At 31.0% G+C, this 20,364-nt stretch overlaps 1 protein-coding gene across 5 annotated transcripts in view; it reads left to right on the top strand.

Moving 5' to 3' along the window:
• The window catches only part of LOC130613201 (E3 ubiquitin-protein ligase rnf213-alpha-like), a 188,388-nt gene that overhangs the window by 89,989 nt on the left and 78,035 nt on the right, over nt 1-20,364 (top strand). For all 5 annotated transcript variants that reach the window (XM_057434530.1, XM_057434532.1, XM_057434533.1 and 2 more), the window contains 4 exons: nt 2,256-2,486; nt 8,767-8,956; nt 12,921-12,997; nt 14,375-14,669. In XM_057434530.1, the coding sequence (XP_057290513.1) occupies nt 2,256-2,486; nt 8,767-8,956; nt 12,921-12,997; nt 14,375-14,669 (793 nt within the window). The remainder of the gene's footprint in view (nt 1-2,255; nt 2,487-8,766; nt 8,957-12,920; nt 12,998-14,374; nt 14,670-20,364) is intronic.

Genomic DNA, 20,364 nt, shown 5'->3' with positions numbered 1-20,364 from the left:
GTAGGAGTCTTTAATTAAACTTTACATCTACTTGTGGATAAAATGCAATGTATTAACCACTAGTGAAGGTTGAAACAATATCGAACGCGATGATGTGCCAGCAGATTTGCTTCATTTTTTTGAATTAAATATATTTCTAGACATTTTTAATTTCTCTTTACCCTTCTAAAAATATTTTTTAAACCTTATTCAACATGTTTTTTCTTTGGTATAACATAATGAGAACATTTGTCCGAAAGCTGTATGGAAATCGTCACGCTTATGAAGATAATCCTTTACTAAGTGCTTTCTTTTCTTTTTTCAAGTATTAAATGATTCACTATACCCGATACTCAAGAAAGCAATAGTTGTACACACTGAAACTTCTTCCACTGCTGCTTCCATGTTTACTTAAAATAGAATGAGTGAGAATGAACCTTTGACCTAACAAAATCAACGGAGAAGGAATAAATTTATTGAATAACTCATTAGTGTATTGAACAGCCTTTCTTCACAATATTTGAATTTACCAACAAGTGATATGAAATTGTTTTAAATGATCCAATTTAAAGGGCAGTTTTTCCCCTTAGCAGATATATGTATTTTTTTGAAGCGAAAAATGCACATAATATTACAGTTGATGGTCTAGGAGCTTCTCCCATAGGCCCAAAAACATTCGCTAATTTACCTATGTCAACACTGCAAAATGCCTTAGTGAGGACCTGTACAGGTTCGTTTGTGCTGGTTAGTCAGTAAAACATTAGTGTAGGAATTGTTTTGGTAAATATGGTAAAACCTAAAATAGTATTTTTTAAATCAAGCCTTATATTAAGAAGCAAGAATTTTTTCTTTCTTAAATTTTTTAAAAATTTGAGGATTGGTAAAATTGGTAAAGCTAACCAATTATAATAATAAATAAAAAAAATCCAATCTAATATAAAATGAATGTCAGTACATTACTTGAAGTACACCTTGAAACCATGTAAATAACTTTTATTTTTAAATCAGAGATAAATTATAGGCAATATAATTGAATATAAAAAAATTAACATTTACATACTGAAAAAAAGTGAAAACTGAAACTGTATGCATTTAAAATCAATCTACAAAATTTTGGAAATTCCTCAATGCCAATGCTGTCATGTAAAGTTAATGGAACACATACCTTAACACGTACCTTTACTTACCTGACTTAACTTGGCTAATCATCACCCAGAATTTTCTGCTTTTACATATTTTGGTAACTAATTACCTGGCTATCTAGCTAGCACATTATTCATTTTGGCTGACAAGAGCAGTTCTTACCTGATAATCTTGCTTATCAAACTACACCAAAAGAATCGCTTTCCATCCTGTATTTGTTTAGCTAGCCATAATGACTGGAACGAAATAAATTGAGATAGAGCCAGCTTTTTTTCGCCTAAATTGTCAAATGCTACGGTTGACAAAGGTAATAAACAACGTTCTGTTAAATTTGACTGGCATTTGGGTTATAGAAAACTGCCATAAACTTTAACAATGTTTCTGAAAAGCGCTTCGCTGTTTGCAAGAAGCTTCTTGCCAAATTTACCAAAAATTAATATAAAATATATTTTAAATCGGTAATGTAACACTCAGCAAATCGGCTACACCAAAGCTTAAATAGCAAAGTAAAAATTAAATTCAACAAAGTGCTTTGTCTGTCCAACTTTTTTTTAGGCGAGCACCAAATTTTCTGATGTGTAAATAAAGTTGAAGCTGGATGTAATGTTTATTCACTAAGAGTTGCTAGTTGGTATAACTAGCAACTTTCAGTGAATAAACATTACATCCAGCTTTATGCTCTATTACATCTGGACAAACAATATTGTTTCTGTTGCTGAAATGTCGGGAGTATTTTTTTGTTCAGTCCAATTGACTGTTTGTTTTTCTATCCTGATGGGGGAAATCTAACAATGCATCAAAACTGTCTTATAGGTTAAGGATAAGAAGTACAATTTTAGTGTGCCATGTTGTTAGTTCAGCCTCTCCCCATGTTATTTCAGCAAACATCTTTGTTTTGAATCTTCTTTGATGTAATTAATTTTATCCCTCCACTTGTCCTGTAACTAAAGCACTAAAACTCTCATTAACAATTCTTCTGATAATTAGAACCAAAGGAGTAATAACACGTTTATACTGATAACAGAAACCAAAATTTTTATGCTATTGCCAAACTTTACATAAAATGTATGGGCTTAAAAAATCAAATATCAACTAAAGGAACAGTTGTTTACTCTAATCGTTTTTAACTTTAGGATGATTCTAAATGGTTTACGTGTTTTTTTGAAGAAAGCTCTGCGAAGTAATGCAAGCATGTCATATGCACATTCTTGGTGTTATCCGTTACTTTTGATTCATTTCCTGTCAGAGAAATGTAATAGTGATGGTGAGCCTTTGGAGAAAAATATGACTGTTGACAATACTAATGGAGAAACATGTGGTTTAGACTGCATTAAAGAAATTAACCTTAATGACAAGTTTTTAAAGTAAGTTGGACATTTGTTTATAAAGTATTACTCATTTCTGTTTTTATTGTTTTTGTTATGAAAGAAATATTAAGTGTGTAAACCTTACTTGTTCTAATGTAATAATCATGTTTATTTTCTTTGCATGTTATATTTTACTGGTTAAGAACCAGAAAAAAAGTGGTGATTAAACACAACCTTGTAATACTACTTCATAAAAGGAACAAGGAAGCACAAATCTCAAAAAAGAGTGAAGAAACATTGCAAATCTTCTAGGTACTAAAAGCACTCCTTTTCTCAAAATTGATATCTATGATCAATATTTGCAACTTCAATTGTTACCAATAATGATATTATGTCTCTGTTGTGCTTCTCTTAGACATGTTGAACAAAAGATTTTTTTTAACTAATTGAAAAAAATAAACCCTGCATAAAATAAACTGACTAAAATGTCTATTTTCTAGACATATAACACTTCTTGCTGCAGGATAAACAACTTTTTTTTTGTGCTTTTGTAGTTTTGTATCATTTTTTATTTCAGTATATTTAAGCAGAATAAATTCTCCATGCAAGGCTATTTTGTATGCAATGTATTGCAATTATTTTTAACAAATTTCAAACCAGAATAAAGAAATATCCAAAAAATTAGGTTTTTGTTTGCATTAGTTACCAATTTTTTGCATTTTTTAGATTTTTTTGCAAATGAATAACATTTTTTATTAACCAGTTTTCTTGCGTATCATATCTATGATATGAAATAAATAGAGAAATATAATTATGTATCAAAACTTAGCTCAAACCTGTATTAACTATTAGCTTCAGATGAGGGAAAAATCTTAATTTCAATTTTACACACTTTCTTTTAAAAAAAATCTGGATACGTCAGCTTTTGTTTTAAAGATAATAAGTGATAATAAGGGTCTCATTATGCTGACTGGAATCTATTAAAAGTCACGTGATCTGAGGCGATGGTTAAAAATTTCAACAAAGCTGCATATTGTACACAAACACAACATAGTAGAATGAAATTAGTACTATTTTATTTAAATAAAAGGCAATCAAACGTTATAGAACATTGAATGTTATATATCTTGGTTTTTTCCATCATCTTAGACTTCTTTTTTTGTCATTTTCCGGATCGTACAAAAAGTTGAAAGTGCCTATCTATATAATAATAGGCCAGTTCCTTGTGTCTGTAACTGGCAAAGTGGATGTGTTCTTTTTCCTTTGATGTCGCTGAAAAAGGTATGTCTGAAATGTTAAATTTTCTGACATTACGGCGCAACGTCAATAACACTACTTTAACGTCAATATCCTATATTAACTTAATGAAGCCATTACAGTGCACCTAAAACTTTGAGGCCAAATAACTTGAGACGAGGTGGTGACATCAATGATTTTTCACCATGTTGGTAACTAGGGACCACCCAGGACCAATTTGGATAATTTTCCGAAACCTGGGTCCCCAAATCCGTTTCAGAATGGACAGGTTGATGACGTCATAAAAAAGCCTTTAAACCCTAATATCTCTGCAACCGTTTGTCAAAAGTTCTTGATCAGCGTTTCAAGATCTATACAATGAAGGCAACAGGTATACAAGTTCTAAAAAAAAAATTTTTGGTTTTGACGGCCATTGCTGACGTCAGCAAAATTTTTAAACCCTTATCTCGTTAACCACTCATTAAAAGCACATGATCACTTACATTTTCTTGACCAGCAGTTTAAGCTCTACACAATAGAGGCATCGTGAAAACAAGGTTGTAATTTTTTTTTATTGTGGATGGGTTGCTGACGTCCTGCCTCAGGATTTTTCCACTGGCTTTATCGACTAGTGTAATAATAAACGCGGGAAAATATATTTTAACAATAGAAAATTGCAGGCAACATAATTTTAAGGCTTTCTGAATGGTTTATTTATTGATTAACTCACAGTTGCACTGAAAGCGGGAAAAAATGAAATCTTTTTCGTATAGCAGCACAAACAGATAGAATACAGCTATTATAATAGAGACTAGTCAATGAGGCCTGCAGAAAAATCCACTTAGGCAGAAAAACACTGGAAAAGATCCATGTGATTTTGACGTAATATATAAATTGAAATACTATAGAAATTTTAATGATGTTGTGATGTATGTTCAAAAATTTTTTTGAGATTAAATTTACAGTTAATTCCATTGTATAGAGCTTAAAACTCTGATCAAATTAATATTTTGGGATCATGTCCTTTCAACCAACAGTTAAGAAGATATTTATGTTTAAAAATTTTGAACTCTTCAAAGACCTGCGAATGTACCAAAATGTTATTTTAAAAGTTTGGTTCACAGTTACTTTCATTCTAAAGAACTTAACACGGTATTCAAAAAAATGTATAGGATCATGTCCTTTTGATGAACAATGAGATTTTTTGTCATCAACCTGTCATTTCCGAAACAGGTTGGTTGACCTAGTTTTGGATAAAGGGTAGTTCATAAAAGTGCAATGGAATGGCTTCACTAATTCAGTAATTGACACTAATTTGTCTGTAAACAAACGAGACAAAAAACATTCTCTTTGTAAAAGTCAGGAACAATACAGACACACAGAAGTTTTGTATTATTATAGGCTAGTAGATAAGGCCTGTGGAAAAATCCACTGAGGCAGGATAGAAATAAAAAGAAGCGGTTTTTGAATTTTAATGACGTCACCAAACCATAAAAACAAAATAATTTAGAACCTTGTTTTCACGTTGCCTTTACTGGGTAGAGCTTACACTGATCTAGAAAATCTATATGATCATGTGCATATGATGAACCCCATAGAATATATGAGAGTTTAAAAATTTCGCTGACGTCAGCAATGACCCATCAAAACCCGAAAAAAATTTTCAGAAATTTGTATACATATTGCCTTCATCGTATAGATCTTTAAACACTGATGAAGAATATGTATAGGATCATGTATCTTTGACAAATGGTTGCAAGATATTGGGGTTTAAAAGTTTTTTGATGATGCCATTAAACCCATTCATTCTGAACTGGATTAGGGGACCCAGGTTTGGAAAATTTACTCAAATTGGTCCCAGGTAGTCCCTAGTTACCCATGCTGTAAAAAATGACTGATGTCACTACTTCCACTATCCAACACCCTTTTAACACCCTTTTATTAAATAGCATCACCGTCAACAAAATAAATTGATTGTCAACTAAAAAAATTGACCGTCAACTAAATAAATTCACTGACAATGAAATAAATTAACCATATTTAAGTACTGCTAACCGTTAATGTTTCTTGTTAACGGTTAATTTATAACTTGCAAATCTTTCACGCAAGTATTAACCGTAAACAAATTTAATTAACAGAGTTTAAAAATTATTGACGGTTAATAAATCTTGTTACTGCCAATATCAATATTGTCTGAAAAGATTTGTATGTTTTTTTGTATCATTATATACGAATGCAACAAAATACTTCGTTTATACGAATGTCATACAAAGTGCTTTAAAATAAAAAAATATAAACTTTTTTAAAATATTAAATAAAGTTTTTTTATTATACGAAGAGAATGATACGAACTTTGAAAAAAGGAAATTGCTATACGATCTTGAAACGAACTTCAAAAGTACCATCGTAATTGTACATAACTAAAAAAAACTTACACAATTTTAAATTTTTTATGACATATACAAAAAATAACAAGAAGCCCTGGGGGCTCTAAGAATTTCCGCTCGCTACCAAAATATTTGATGACAACCTGCTAATTCGTTGTGTTATCGTGCCAAACATTCGAAGAGGTTTGGTGCATGAAACTCTGAAGATAAAGCACACAAGTGACATTATATTACAGCAAACGCAAACAAAACGAAACGTGTCATAATAAACTCACATTTTAAAAGAAATTGCTAACAAAAAATACAGCCTATCATATTCATGGTTGAAAGTCTTACGATTGAAACGTTTATGGTCAAACGTCATTTAGTTGACAAAAAATCAAAATTTTGATGTGACCATCATTTTCAGCATACTTTTTGTATTAACTGTGCTAATTTTTGTCGAAAATAAAGTAGTTTTAATTTTTGGACCAATTTTGGCCTAAAATGACATTTACGTAACAAGAAATCAAAATTTTGATGTCACCATCATGTTCAGCATACTTTATTTGTTAACTGTGCCAAATTTTGTTGAAAATAAAGTAGTTTTAATTTTTGGACCAATTTCGGCTTAAAATGACATTTAAGGTGGCAAAAAAACAAAATTTTGATGTCACCATCATGTTCGGCATACTTTATTTGTTAATTGTGTTAAGTTTGGCCGAAAATGAAGTAGTTTTAATTTTTGGACCAATTTTGGCCTAAAATGACATTTAGGTGACAAAAATCAAAATTATAATGTCACCATTATGTTCAGCATACTTTTTTTGTTAACTGAGCCAAATTTTGTAGAAAATAAAGTAGTTTTAATTTTTGGACTAATTTTGGCCTAAAATGACATTTAGGTGACAAAAATCAAAATTATAATGTCACCATTATGTTCAGCATACTTTTTTTGTTAACTGAGCCAAATTTTGTAGAAAACAAATACCAATTTTGGCCTGAAACGTCATTTAGATGACTTCCCAGTACTTAGGGAGCATGGGTACGAAGTTTAAATCTGTGACGTTGCAATTGACCATTTGAGACAGGGTTAGTTAGTTAGTCAGTTATACCAATACTATCCTCCTCTCGGAGGAACGTGAAATCCCAGGGTCGATTTTTTCTCAAAAAATGCTCCGAAAGAAAAAAACGACGGTTTTAAAGAATTTCCTACGCCTTCGGGCGCGGAAATTCAACTACTTTTGCTAAATGTGACAAAGATTTAAGGACATCGATTTTATCGCTTGTGTGATTTCCATTTAGTTCAAATGTCAATTTGTTTTTTAAAGCTGCAAATCATTTTATTTTCAAGTGATCTGATTGGCTATCGCTCAAAAGCCCCCTCACAAAGTTAAATTCATTCGACTTTGTGAGGGAGCTATCTATCTAAATATTCTTATAAAACTGCGCAAAAAACATTAAAAAAACACTATGTTTTTTTATAAAAATAGTTTTCCTGTTTTTTATAATTTTAAGTGGGAGAAGAATATAACTTGAGTGTTGAAACAAAACAAGAAAATTTTTGCTGCATAACTTTTAAAAACAGGTTTTTGAGCATAAATGTATTTTTATCTTTTCACCTTGACAGCTAGTTATTTTTATATTTTGAAACAAGAGAACAAATTTGTCCAAACGTTGTTTTTAGTGAGTCCAATTATTATTCCTTCACAACAAAAAAAATATTAACTGCGTGCCTTATGTAAACACAGTTTTTGAAGAATTAAAGTTTTATTTAAATCCACCGCAAGCAATATTATTTAAACTTATTAATTATCTAACGAAAAAAAGTTTAGTTTTTTTTATAATAAGATGCAGTGATGATAGCACAATGAACTTTGTTTTTATAATAAAACGCGTAATAAGCGAATTTTGTCATTGTTGAAAGATATTTGAATATAAATACCTTAGATAATAAGTCCAAAAAAATAAACGAATTTCATATAAGGAAACGAACTTGAAATAATAGTCCAATTATAATAAATGAAATTTGTATGACCAACTCCTCGTACAAACTTCTTTGAAACGATACGCGCTACATACGGACTTCTTTGAAATGATACGAACTTTATACAAACTTTATAATTTGGATAATACGAAAAAGTTGTATTAAAAATAAAAGGATACGAAAGAATTAATCAATACGAAGTTTCAGTACATTTCACAAAATTTAGAATTTAAATTGACTGGCAATGTTTAAAATTGGCAGACAACGTATTTAATTAATCGTTAATTATTCTGATTGACCATCAATAATTTTTATTAACGGACAATCTTTTAAATCGACGGTCAATTAAATTTGTTATCAGTTAACAAAAAAAGTTAACAGGCAACAGAAAACATTGACTGTTAATAAAAATGATTACCCGTTAACGTGAGAACATTGACGGTGGCGCTATTTAATAAAAATGGGTTTGGTAGTGATCGTTTCCAAGTTATTTGGCCTGATAGTTTAAGACTTGCATTTTTCAGTGACTTCAAAGAAAAAATGAACACATCCACTTTACCTGTCACAACACACACTTTCTGTATTATTATTTAAATAATTTATGAGTGAATAAAGCTTGACAAAGGGTTTCATTTATTTTGTTTTATGTTTTGTAGTGTTCCGTTAAACTGATGTTTATATGCTTTTTTGGAAAACATATTTTACTAACCATTTTTTTTTGCACCCTATTTTCATATTTTATTTTTAGCGAAACCTTTAACATGCTTAATTGTATCAGAGCAAGCTTGAAAGTGGATAAACTTTTGCAAAGGTCACTTGTTTATAAAATGAAAGGAAGGCACTATCCTATTGCAATGAGTAGTGGATTGTTTGGGAATCGTTTGATCATAAGAATGATGCTTATTTATGTGAAATCGAATAGTTTTAAAAAGGAGGAGGTAAATTTTATGCATATTTGAACTATATAATCGTTTTAAGTTAACTATTCACACATATTTTCACACAATGGTTATAATATCAAAGGAATCTCAAATTATGACACCGTGACCTTCTGTTTGAAATTAGTAAATAGATTTTTTTTATGAATTTTGCTTGATTTTTAATCATTTATAGACTAGGAACATACTAGAAACATAGTACATACTAGAAATGTCACTCCACAGCCTTTGACTGATAGACCCTGTGCTTTTTATTAGAGCAAAATCGAAAAAAAACGTTTTCAGACCTGTACTTTGAACAACCTTCACAACTCAACAGGTGAGAAAGTGAGAACAGAAATCGATTTATGCAATAATTATTGCACAAATGAAATAAAAATAAAAGCATTATAGTCAAAATTAATGTCAAAATAAAATTTTAGTAAAACTTGTATTCTAAAATAAAATTGTATTACCAAAATATTTTTTCCGTGTTCAACTATTTTTAATTTTATATAGACAAAACCACGTTAGCTTTAAAAGACATTTAAGTCCAAATTGAAATAATCCTAATTTAGTTTTCAACCAGAAATACGTAAATCTATATCATATCAAAAACAATTATATAACATTGCTTTATTATTCAGGAAAAGTTACCATGAAAGTTATAAAGTCAATCATGACACTGGGTCAAACCCCCAGTACCGGTTAACCATGTCACACGTATGTATACGCGTATTATCCTTCGCAAAAAAAACTTTATCACAACTTTGGCTTAACTAAGAACCCAGCAAACAGCTTTGTTAACATCAGGCTGAACGCTTTACAGGTAAACGGTGTGACACATCAGTATAGGCGGAATACCATTTTTCAAAAACACTTTGATTTGAAAAAAATTTAGGAAACTGAATGTCATTATCCTGTGCAGTTAAAAAAACTCCTTAGCAATTTTATTTCGCAACTTACGTTTTCATAACAGTAATAAAAATTGTAGCTATCTAACTGCATTTAGCATAAGAATTATTAAGAATTTTGTTGTATGAGTCCAACTGCATTTGCCTACTTTTATTTTCTAGTCAGAGGTAGATAAACAGCTAGCTAGATAACCAAATACAAATAATAGTATACCAAACTGAATAATAACTTTAAAAGAATAGAAATAAATGAGGCTAGCCAGCTCGCTGGCTTTCATGTTTTCTTAATCAGCATTTGCAGCCAAAATCTTATATTCACCCTAACATGTGAAAACATACAGAAAATTAATATTCCTATGGATACATTATTTAAAAGGGAAAATGGAAAAAAAAGACCTACAAACTTGACACCATCATTACCAAACTAAAAAAGCCTTGGCAGCATGTTTCCGTTTTATTTGTGATTTCAAAATTAGATGCGTCCAACCGAAAAACTGAAGAAAGCTGGGCGCAACCATTTTGACCAAAATATTGCTATAATTAGCCATAGTTATCACTAATGCGCCCCATTTTCAAATGAATTTTGTGTACAGGAAATTATTAACAAGCAAAACACAAAGTGCAATATGTCCTACTATACACAAATATTTAATTCAAAGGATTAAAACTGAAGAAAATGTACAAACATTTTTTGATAAAAAACAGGAATAATCTTAAACAATATTCTTCTTATTATCCAGCAAACCAGTGTACAACAAGGGGCTTGAATTTCTCATCATGTCAAGGTTAAAAAATCATTGGAGCACAGATGTTGAATAAAACTGAATTGTACCATTGTTTTTTAATCAATATGAAATAAATAACCATTATAATGTTTCTGAGTATATATTTAAAAAATTTTTTTGGAAATTTGAATGCAAGATACATAATGCTAAAGAATATACACAAACACATAGTTAATACAATGGATACATCCTTGGAAATACTATTTAGAAGAATGTTTGTATGAAATGTTAATATGAAAATGCTGAAACTATATATAACTAGGTATATATCAAGAGCTGGTGCCTCTAAAATGTAAGGAGAAGATTCTTTTTTTACACACCTAAATATATAGTAATTTCTCTGTAAACAAAAATATCAACACTCATTTGTAAAAAATCAACACCCATTGTGGCGAAGTAATTTTTGTTTTTTTAAAATTCCAACAACAATTTTTGTGTGAATAAAAATTAAAAAAAATTGATTAAAAATTAAATCATGCCAAATTTAAGGGAACCAAAGATAATCTCCACAAAATTTAAAACACCAGTTATCAAACTGTTGTGATAATGATACATATGAGGTAGTTTCATTGAGGGTTCCAATAAGTCACATGTGCCCTAGAAAGTGCAGGCATTTTTTGGAGGGTTTACACTTCAGGAACATAGCTAAGTAATATAATCAAGTAATATTTACCAATAAAAGCCTGAAAAAACATTCCAAGAAACACTATGAGTATATAGATTAGAAAGCGTGGGAAAAAACTAAGAGTTTTATTTATGTTGCGCTAACTCTCTATAATATATATGGCCATCTTTGGCTTATCGACTTCCTTTCTGGTTTATCTGTAGCTATATATAAGTCACTACTTTATTACCAAAAATTTTTACAGAAAGAAAATTTCGCCATTCCAAAACTCCCAAAATCTTTGTATTTTTGTGGAATTAATTTTTGGTATTTTCGTGGAATTAATTTTTGCAGTTTGCCAAAATAACTTCACATTACGTTGAATTTCATTTCATGAATTTTCGAAGATTAAAAAACACAAAACAACAAAGATTTTCTTTCCACAAAATTTTTGACAATAAAGTAAATTAAATTCGGCAAAACATCTAATACACCAAACTTAACAAAACTTTTATTTCGATAAAGTTAAAGACCAATGAGGAATTTAAATCTAGTGAGTAAGTGTATGTGATATATAAAATTTCGCCACCCATAAATAAATTACATTCACGTCACCGTGAAGCGTTTAAACTCACTTATGATGTAAGTCTCTTCTATCGATCTTACGAAAAAACAATGTTTGGGTAAGCGAAGCAAATTTCCGTGAATAACCGCTGCTTCATATTTTTTCCGGACCCATGATATGCTCATTTTTATTTTCCTCGCAACGGTGGCACAACTTCGCCAGGCCTCATTTTGATAGATCTGAGGAATTTCCTTTTGTAAACTCAAATTTTTTATCTGTGCAAGGGGGTTAGAAACAGTATTAGGCTAACTTACATTGATTGCCCAGCATATCTTGCTTTCTTTTTTTACTTTTAAAAACCCAGCTACATGAAGGAGGTTAGGATTTAACTGCCTTTTTAATAATTGATGTCTGACAATGTTTAATCTCCGAAATAAGCCACAACAGCCACAATACTAATGTTTTTCTAATGTCATTAAAATCTTTTGGAAGAGCACTTTCGCTTTTCCCCCACAAGCATGAGCATTAAAATGAGACAAACACAACAATGCATGCTCGATTAAAAGTATTTTGTACTGGTTATTCTTAACAAGTATAAGTATTAAACGAGTCAATCAAATATTAGCTCGATTAACAATTTTGTGTCTTCGTTATACGAGACAAATAGAAAGGGACATACCGAAATTATTTTGAATAATGGAGACAAAAACACCCAAGAAGAAGAGCTTAGAAAAATTTCCCCATATAAAAATAAAATGCATTATATGCCCGCGGTCTACTAAATGTACGCTTCTTCAGCCACGCAATATATTATAAAGATATATGCAGTGATATGAAGCAAAAACCAACATATGACAGTGTGAATTTTGAAGTCACGATGTGCATTCACCAAATTGCAATCACTTGCATTGTGAGTAGCTTCGATACTCCTCTTATGTAAAATTTGAATCAACATGGTCTTTTCTCACAAAAGGTTTCCATGTGATTAAAAAAAATAAAGGGTTGTGAAGGGTACCACAAATTTCACCACTCTTTTTTAGCTCTTTTTGTAAAATAGGAAGTTAATATTTATATTTCTACATAAATCATTTCTTATTTTCTACACTTTATTTTATAGGTAGGATATCTCACTTCAACCATCTACCAATTGAAGGAAAAGTTTGAAACAAGTCAAGACCTGTCTACACGTGAAAGGTTGGTATATTATGTTTTGTAAGGACTTAAAATGAATTGTTTAAACCTGCTTAACATGTTTTCAGGGTCTCTTTAGCCGTCCAAACAACTGTGTCTTTTATTTGTACATATTTTCTTTACTACTTTTCTAAAATATAGACCTTAAGATATATTAAAATGATTTTATCTGAGTCAGCATAAATTTTATAAAAATATATATAATAAGCAAAAAATTGCTTTTGCAAAAAAAAATCCACTCAGGTAGGAGAACAATGAAAAAGATCCGTCATTTTAATTTTGACCTGACACAATTTTTTTTTAATGTAAAAATGTATGGGATCATGTGATTTTGACAAATGATTGAACAGAGATTGGAGTTTAAAGGTTTTTTCATGACATTATTAAATCGTCTGTTCTAGAGCCTGCAGGTTGACCCAGCTTTAGGAAATTGGTCCTGTTTTGTTCTAAAGTGATCCCTAGTTACCTGCGCCAGAGATGAAGTTCTATTTCTAAGTATTTCTACTCATTATAAGTTATTTGTCCTTATAAGTGCACTGTAATGGCTTTACTCACTGACTTTCCTGCATCAATCGTTGTAATCGTCAAAGCATAAGTGTTGTTTTATAGAGTTGGTAAGGAAAATTCCAAACTATGAAAATTGATTTAAAAATAGTTAACTAAAATATTGCTTAATTTATAAATTATTAATTAATTTTAACAATACAACATAGTGCTGATAAAATGTTTTACATTATTTTGTCAATGCTAAGAGAAGACCTAAAAGTTATACAAAGCCATCACAACCAGTATAGTTAAAGAAATCCGGTAATAATGGTTTCATTGATAGCAAAGAAGTCTCATTTAAATATGTCAATGAACAACTGAAATTAAGCAATGGTTTTGTCCGTGCATGTCAATTTGTTATAAAAATTGTGGACACTGCTTGGTTAAACCAAGTTTTAATAGAGAAGATTTCGACCCAATGTTTTGAATTTGGGAAGACAAATTTTAAGTGTTATAAAAAGAACATATTTTTTACACAAAAAACCAAATTTGTACAAGTAGGAATTAAAGTTAGTAATAGGTGCCTTTTTAGAAGAAAGTGAAACACAAGCAATTATTATAATTTTAAATAAGACTTTTTACCATTGTTATAACATCACAAATCTTTGATGAAAAGTTATTCATTAAATGCCTTTACAATCGTTTTGCTGCTGTTACAGATGTGATTTTAAATAAAAACGTTTATATGAGATAAATGTAGAATTTAGACACTGAAAATAAAGAGATTAAATTCAAAACATAAATTCAAAACTTTCAGCAAAACTGTGGATTTTGTTGGACAATTTTTTTTTGCTTCGATAAACTTGTAATAAATTCTGCCTTTTATGTACACAGGCCTGTATTATTGGATACTCTATTTGATTTGCTAATTCAATTACCTGAAAAAATACCAACCATTGCTGACAATGAACCTTTCTACACTGAGCTTATTGAAGCTACAAACGCTGGCTATGCTTCACTGTCAAATGTGATAAATCCAAATGATGAACAACACAACAAAATGATGGAAATGCTATCTAAACAGATAAACTCAAAATTATTAAAGGTTGGAAAAGTGGTAAATGATTGTATGATACATAAAAGTTGTTGGAAAAGCGTCGATAATAGAGTCATTGAAAAGGAACTAACGGTTCGTATAAAGTGCAATTCAAATTTATGTTCAATTTTTAACTTCTTTTCCTTATCTCTAAAAGTCAAAGATAAAAATTTGAATATCATATCTCTATAATAATAGCTGTATTTTGTCTCTGTGTGTAAAATATTCACTGCACAGCTTTTTTTTTTTTTCAATATATTTTCAAGGCTTCTCATTTTGGAAATATGTGCTTACGTGATAAATCACGTACGCTAGTTGATGACGTTACCCGATTACGTAGCTAACCTAATTTGCTCCAGGTACGCGATTTTAAAATAGCAATTTATTTGTTTATCAACATTGTTCCTTGGGCCTGTTTACCGTATTTTCCGGTATATAACCGGCAGTTTATATGTTGATTCTCACGACTTCCACTGTTAGTGCGGGTTATAATGTGGTGCGGGTTATATGATAAGTTTTATTTTTTATTTCATTTATTGCGAAATTTCAAAGTTTGTACATTTACTGGTGCTAGCAAGCAAGTTTTTTTTCTTTTGTGTTTAATGGAATTCTAATCTGTTTATATCTTTGTGATCACATTGAGCACATTGAATGATTTGCTTTTGGTAATAGAGCATTATAACAGGTATCATTGTTAGGTGTTATTGACATGTATTTCACAATCTAGTGCCCAGGACTTCATTATTAATTCCTGTTAAAAGTATTGAAAAATGTTAAAATTAAATGTATAAATGATAATTTTCTTTTTTATCTTCGCTACTTTCAAGCAACAGGTGACCATTGAAAATATGAAAAATAAATTAAAAATATAATTAATAAGAGACATGCAACTATCTCCTCCCCATTGCTGCAATTTATTTTATCATGCACAATGTGATGGCTGAGATATAAATGGATAACAAAATTATATAAACATTGAACAGAATGTTCCATACATCACTGTTACAAACAATCCGTGATGAGACTGAGAGAGTCGCTAGTTCAGACACTCGGTTCTCGTGTTTGGGGTTCACGAGTTTAAACATCCCCCACTTGTGTTCAGTATAAAAAAAATAATGACACAACTAAAAAACACATGAAAAAAGCAACCACACGCACATGTTTACAAAATGATTAGGGTAAGTAAAACTACGCTGAATTTTTTCTTAACACAATGTGGGTTATACAAAGGTGCGGGTTCTGATAACATCTGGTTTGTAACTCCCTAAAAATGCTGAGTGAAAGGTCAAAAGAGAAGAAAACTACTAACAATGGAAGGAACAACAAAAATACTCCTAAAATTTATTGTACTCAGGAGCGGATTTGGCAGGGTCTATCGTTCAGTCCAACATGGTAGCCTTAAGCTAAACATTGGTATCGTTAAGCTAAACATTGGTATCATCGCAACATGTGGATGTAGCAAGATAAAGAGCCCATCGCACATTGATAAAACAGCAAGCAGGTTGTTTTTGAAATAGGGCTATTTTTAATAAGTAGGAAGTAATCTGTCAACACAGGTACGCAATTGGTCCCGTACTTCAAGTCATTCACGTACGTGATAGGGCGTAGGAACGCGATCGTGTGCCTCAAAATGAGAAGCCTGTCCTAAAAAGCAAATTAAAAAAAATTAAAAATGTATAAATTTAAAAATGTATATAATAAAAATGTATAAACTCCTGGAAAAGACAGTATTATTACCATTATTTTGCTTTTGACATATTTCTTACCTTTGAATATTATTTCCTGAGTATTGGTTGTTGGAAGTGTGGGAAAAGCATGTTGTAGTAGTGAACACAGTATTACCTATTGGAAGTTACTTCTTTCCTGTCTGAAAGTTCCCTTATCCATATACAGTATTAAAGATACAAAAAATAGCATGTCATAACTTACCTTATTTTCTAATTCGCTTTGCTTAACTGAAATTAACCTTATTTATTTTCTAAAATCCGTAGGTGATAATAAAAACGCAGTATTAAGTAGCGTAGTCTTCTTAGTTATGAGTAGTGTAGTCGTCCTAATTATCATAGTTGTACAAGTTCGTAAATACGTAAATACATAAGTGTAAAAATACAAATCTAAAGTATAACTGACCTAATTGTCTTCAGCAATATGCCCAATAGCTTCTCTGATAAGATCAGTGTTAACAATATCGAATTTTAACCTATCCTCTCCGTGGCTTCTCTACTAAGCTACAACTTTGACTCAGCTAACAGTCAGCATTATTTTCATTTTAATATCACGTCTTTATTACACTCTTCCAGAATAGTTACAATTTTTATGTCATCAAAAATATTACATAATATAAGAGAAGCAACAAGAATCACAAGGTATTTGCCTTTTTTTCTACTAATTTGAAGTGGATGTTTTCACTTAGAGACTTTCCTTTTCCATGATAAAAATTCTTCGGTACCTTGTAGCCAAATGAGATTGGTTTCATTTACCTATTTTTCGAAAAGAAGCCATATAGAACTACCTTTAAGTAAGGCAATTTTTTTTTTTTTTACCACTTTTTATAAGGGATGGGTGGGCGGACGGGCTTTTCCTTCAACTTGTTGAAATTTATTATAATGATCCACTAGCAGGGGCCAAAAAGCTGCCGAAGGCCAATGAGGTACTTTACATTGTGAGAATGACATATGTTGGATAGTTTTCGTAATCAAATGGATTGGGGGAACTAAATAGTTATTTCCCAATCCATGATATTGAGAGTGCGTTTACCTGTGAGGTACTAGGACAACTGTATTTTGGGTTAAATTTTTGTAAATGAGTGTTAAGTTACTGGCGAATCTATCGATTGTAAAGCGTCCCCAAAAACTGTTTAGCTGTGTAAACAAGGTATTTGTAGTTTGCGAATCGTCGTAATTAACTAATCTACTCAAATAATCAGCACAAGTACATATATATATCAAATTCTATATTGTTTTCTATGCACACATATTTTTAGGCTCTTTGTTGGTCCAGACTTTGCAATAATTGAAACAGCGAAGTTATGTGTTCCAAAAAACGTGATTTAAAAGATATAAGGGCATAAGTGACTGCAAATAATTCTCCCCAGGTCAAACATTTTTTCGATTCGTACTTAATGTTGTTTATGCACGCATGAGCTCTAATTACTGGTGTCAAAATAAGCGCTCATCATAGGAATTTGATATTGCATAAAACTTTTGTTGTTAAGGTATTTTAAAGTATCTCTCCAAAATAAAAGTTCTTTTATGACGCAATTTTTGTATTTCAAATTTAATTTTCTGTCCCAACTTACTCTTAATGAATTAGTTTGTAAAAATATCTTGTTTTAATTGTACAATATCTCCCAAGACAAATTTTTAAGAGAGTATTTTGCCACAAAATTGAGCTAATAATCTTGCTAACATGTATGGTAATTTTGTGAGAATAAAATGAATGAAATTCTGAGCTGAAATAATTTTGTCACAGGGAATAGAAAAGCAGCATCTTTGGAGATCAACTTGTGTACCTAACCACTGAATGTTTATGCGAAGGAGTCCACACTGATTTTTTTGCTGTTTGTTTTGAAGCCACAGTTAATTAATGTTGTACAAAATTGGAATGACGTGTTGCATCTAATGAAGAATCTGATAAACCCAATCGATCATTGAGATAAACTGTTATTTGTATGCTATTAAACCTCCAGAACTTTACTAGATAACTAATCACTGTTTTAAAAATAAATGGAGCAGATGTGAGTCCAAACGAAAGAACTAAATATACAAGATGGCAGAGTTTTCCTTCATAGAACCAAGAAAAACCAAGATATTTCTGAAGTCAGGGTAAATATCGATATAGTGATAACCTTGAGTGATATCGAATTTAAAAAGAAAGTTGTTGGGTATTAGGTAGTCTTTCATAACTTTCTAATCATCAAATTTTATCTTATCTTTGTAAACATGCTTTTTACATATCTGAGATCCAGAATTAGGCGTTTTTTATTATTATGTACTGCTACTGAACTTGGATTTACAATGTGCGGATTATCACCGTTTCACAACATTTTTATTCTTTCTGTATTCAGGAGCTCGTTTACTGGCTTATTCACAAATAATTTGTTTTCAAAAGCTAATTTATTGTTTTAAAAATATGCAAAGTTATAGCTGATGTAAGAAAAGGAATTTTATAACCTTCCGAAATTACGTTTTGTATAGTTTCGTTGGTTCTGATGTTTTTCCAGAATAAAATGTTTTTCTTTGGTCTACCTTTAACTAATGGTATCGAGGGGTTATAGTTACTTTTAAGTTCAAACTCACTGTCGGTGTGCAAGAAATCTGTATTATACTTATCATTAAATTTTGTAAGTTTCTGGTCTGGTGGTGGTGCTTGTTGCTGATGAACTATCCTCTCTTTGGCGCTACAGAATATTCTCTTTGCATGACTTTGTGATTTTGAACATGATTTTGACATCTTTCTCTTTAACTTGTTACAGGTCTGATGGTTAATCGACTTGTGAGATGGATGGGAGTTGTTGCACGTGTTATAACGTTAGGAGTGGAACTAGTGTGCTGTATAACGGCACACAAATATTACGTAACGAGAAAAACCCGATGAATTTTCCTTGCATAATTACCATGATTTCTTTTGAAACGACTTTTATACAGTTAATCCTGTTGTAATATGACTACCTGTATAAGACAACCCCCTGTGTAAGTCGACCCGAAATGTAATTTTTGGTCATTTGTCACTTTTAAAGACTATTATCTAAATTGACCAGCAACTGCTATTGTTTATTTCCAGACAAGATAATACCTGTGTGAAACGATCATATTGTTTCTTTACAAAAACAAATGTGTCCATGCTATTATTTAATTTATAGACATGAAAAAGAAGAACCCATCAGCATTGTCACGTCTAGGAATTGGCAAAAAGTTGCTTTGCGAAAATATTTTTAAAAGAATAAAAAAACGTCTTTCAATTTATTATTATATACTAGTCGATAGGGCCCGTGGAGTAATCCACTTAGGCAGAACGACAATGGAAAAATAGGTTGTTTTAGATTATTTGCTGATGTCAGCAGTGCAAATACACAATAAATAAATTGAGAAACTTGTTTTCATGTTTCCTCCAATGTGTAGAGCTTACACAGCTGATCAAGAAAATGTATATAATTGTGTGGTTTTGATGAGCGATTAATGAAATGTAAGGGTTTTAAAAGTTTGCTGACGTCAGCAATGGCCCCAATTTTATTTTAGAAATTTGTATACCCGTTGCGTTCATCGTATAGATCTTGAAACGCTGATCAAGAAAATGTATAGGATCATGTACTTTTGATAAATGGTTGCAGAGATATTAGGGTTTGAAGGTTTTTTCATGACGTCATCAACCCGCCCATTCCGAAACGGATTCGTGGACCCAGGTTTGGGAAACTTACCCAAATTGGTCCCAGGTAGTCCCTAGTTACCCACGCAGGAGATGACGTCAGTTATTTTCACCCGTTTCCAAGTTATTTAGCCTTAAATTTAAAAGTGCAATGCAATGGCTTCACTAATCTTAATATACTTTCTTTGACGTCAATATTGCTCTAACGTCAAAGTTTAATAATCTACAGAACAAATTTATAGACGATGTTTTATAGACTTTATCAAAGAAATTTTATCGACTTTGCAAAAGTCACAGACAGAAGCTCCGTATTATTATAAGAGATCTTTAGAATATTGAATTTTGATATAAACAATGGAAAAAATGTAATGGAAAAACTAAAGGTTTAAAATTTCAGCTTTTGCCAGTCAATCTAAAAATAGAT

The sequence above is a fragment of the Hydractinia symbiolongicarpus genome, chromosome 10, assembly GCF_029227915.1.
Source record: "Hydractinia symbiolongicarpus strain clone_291-10 chromosome 10, HSymV2.1, whole genome shotgun sequence".
Lineage (NCBI taxonomy): Eukaryota > Metazoa > Cnidaria > Hydrozoa > Anthoathecata > Hydractiniidae > Hydractinia > Hydractinia symbiolongicarpus.
Note: the sequence above shows the minus strand (reverse complement) of the source record. Positions and strands in the feature narration are given on the sequence as shown.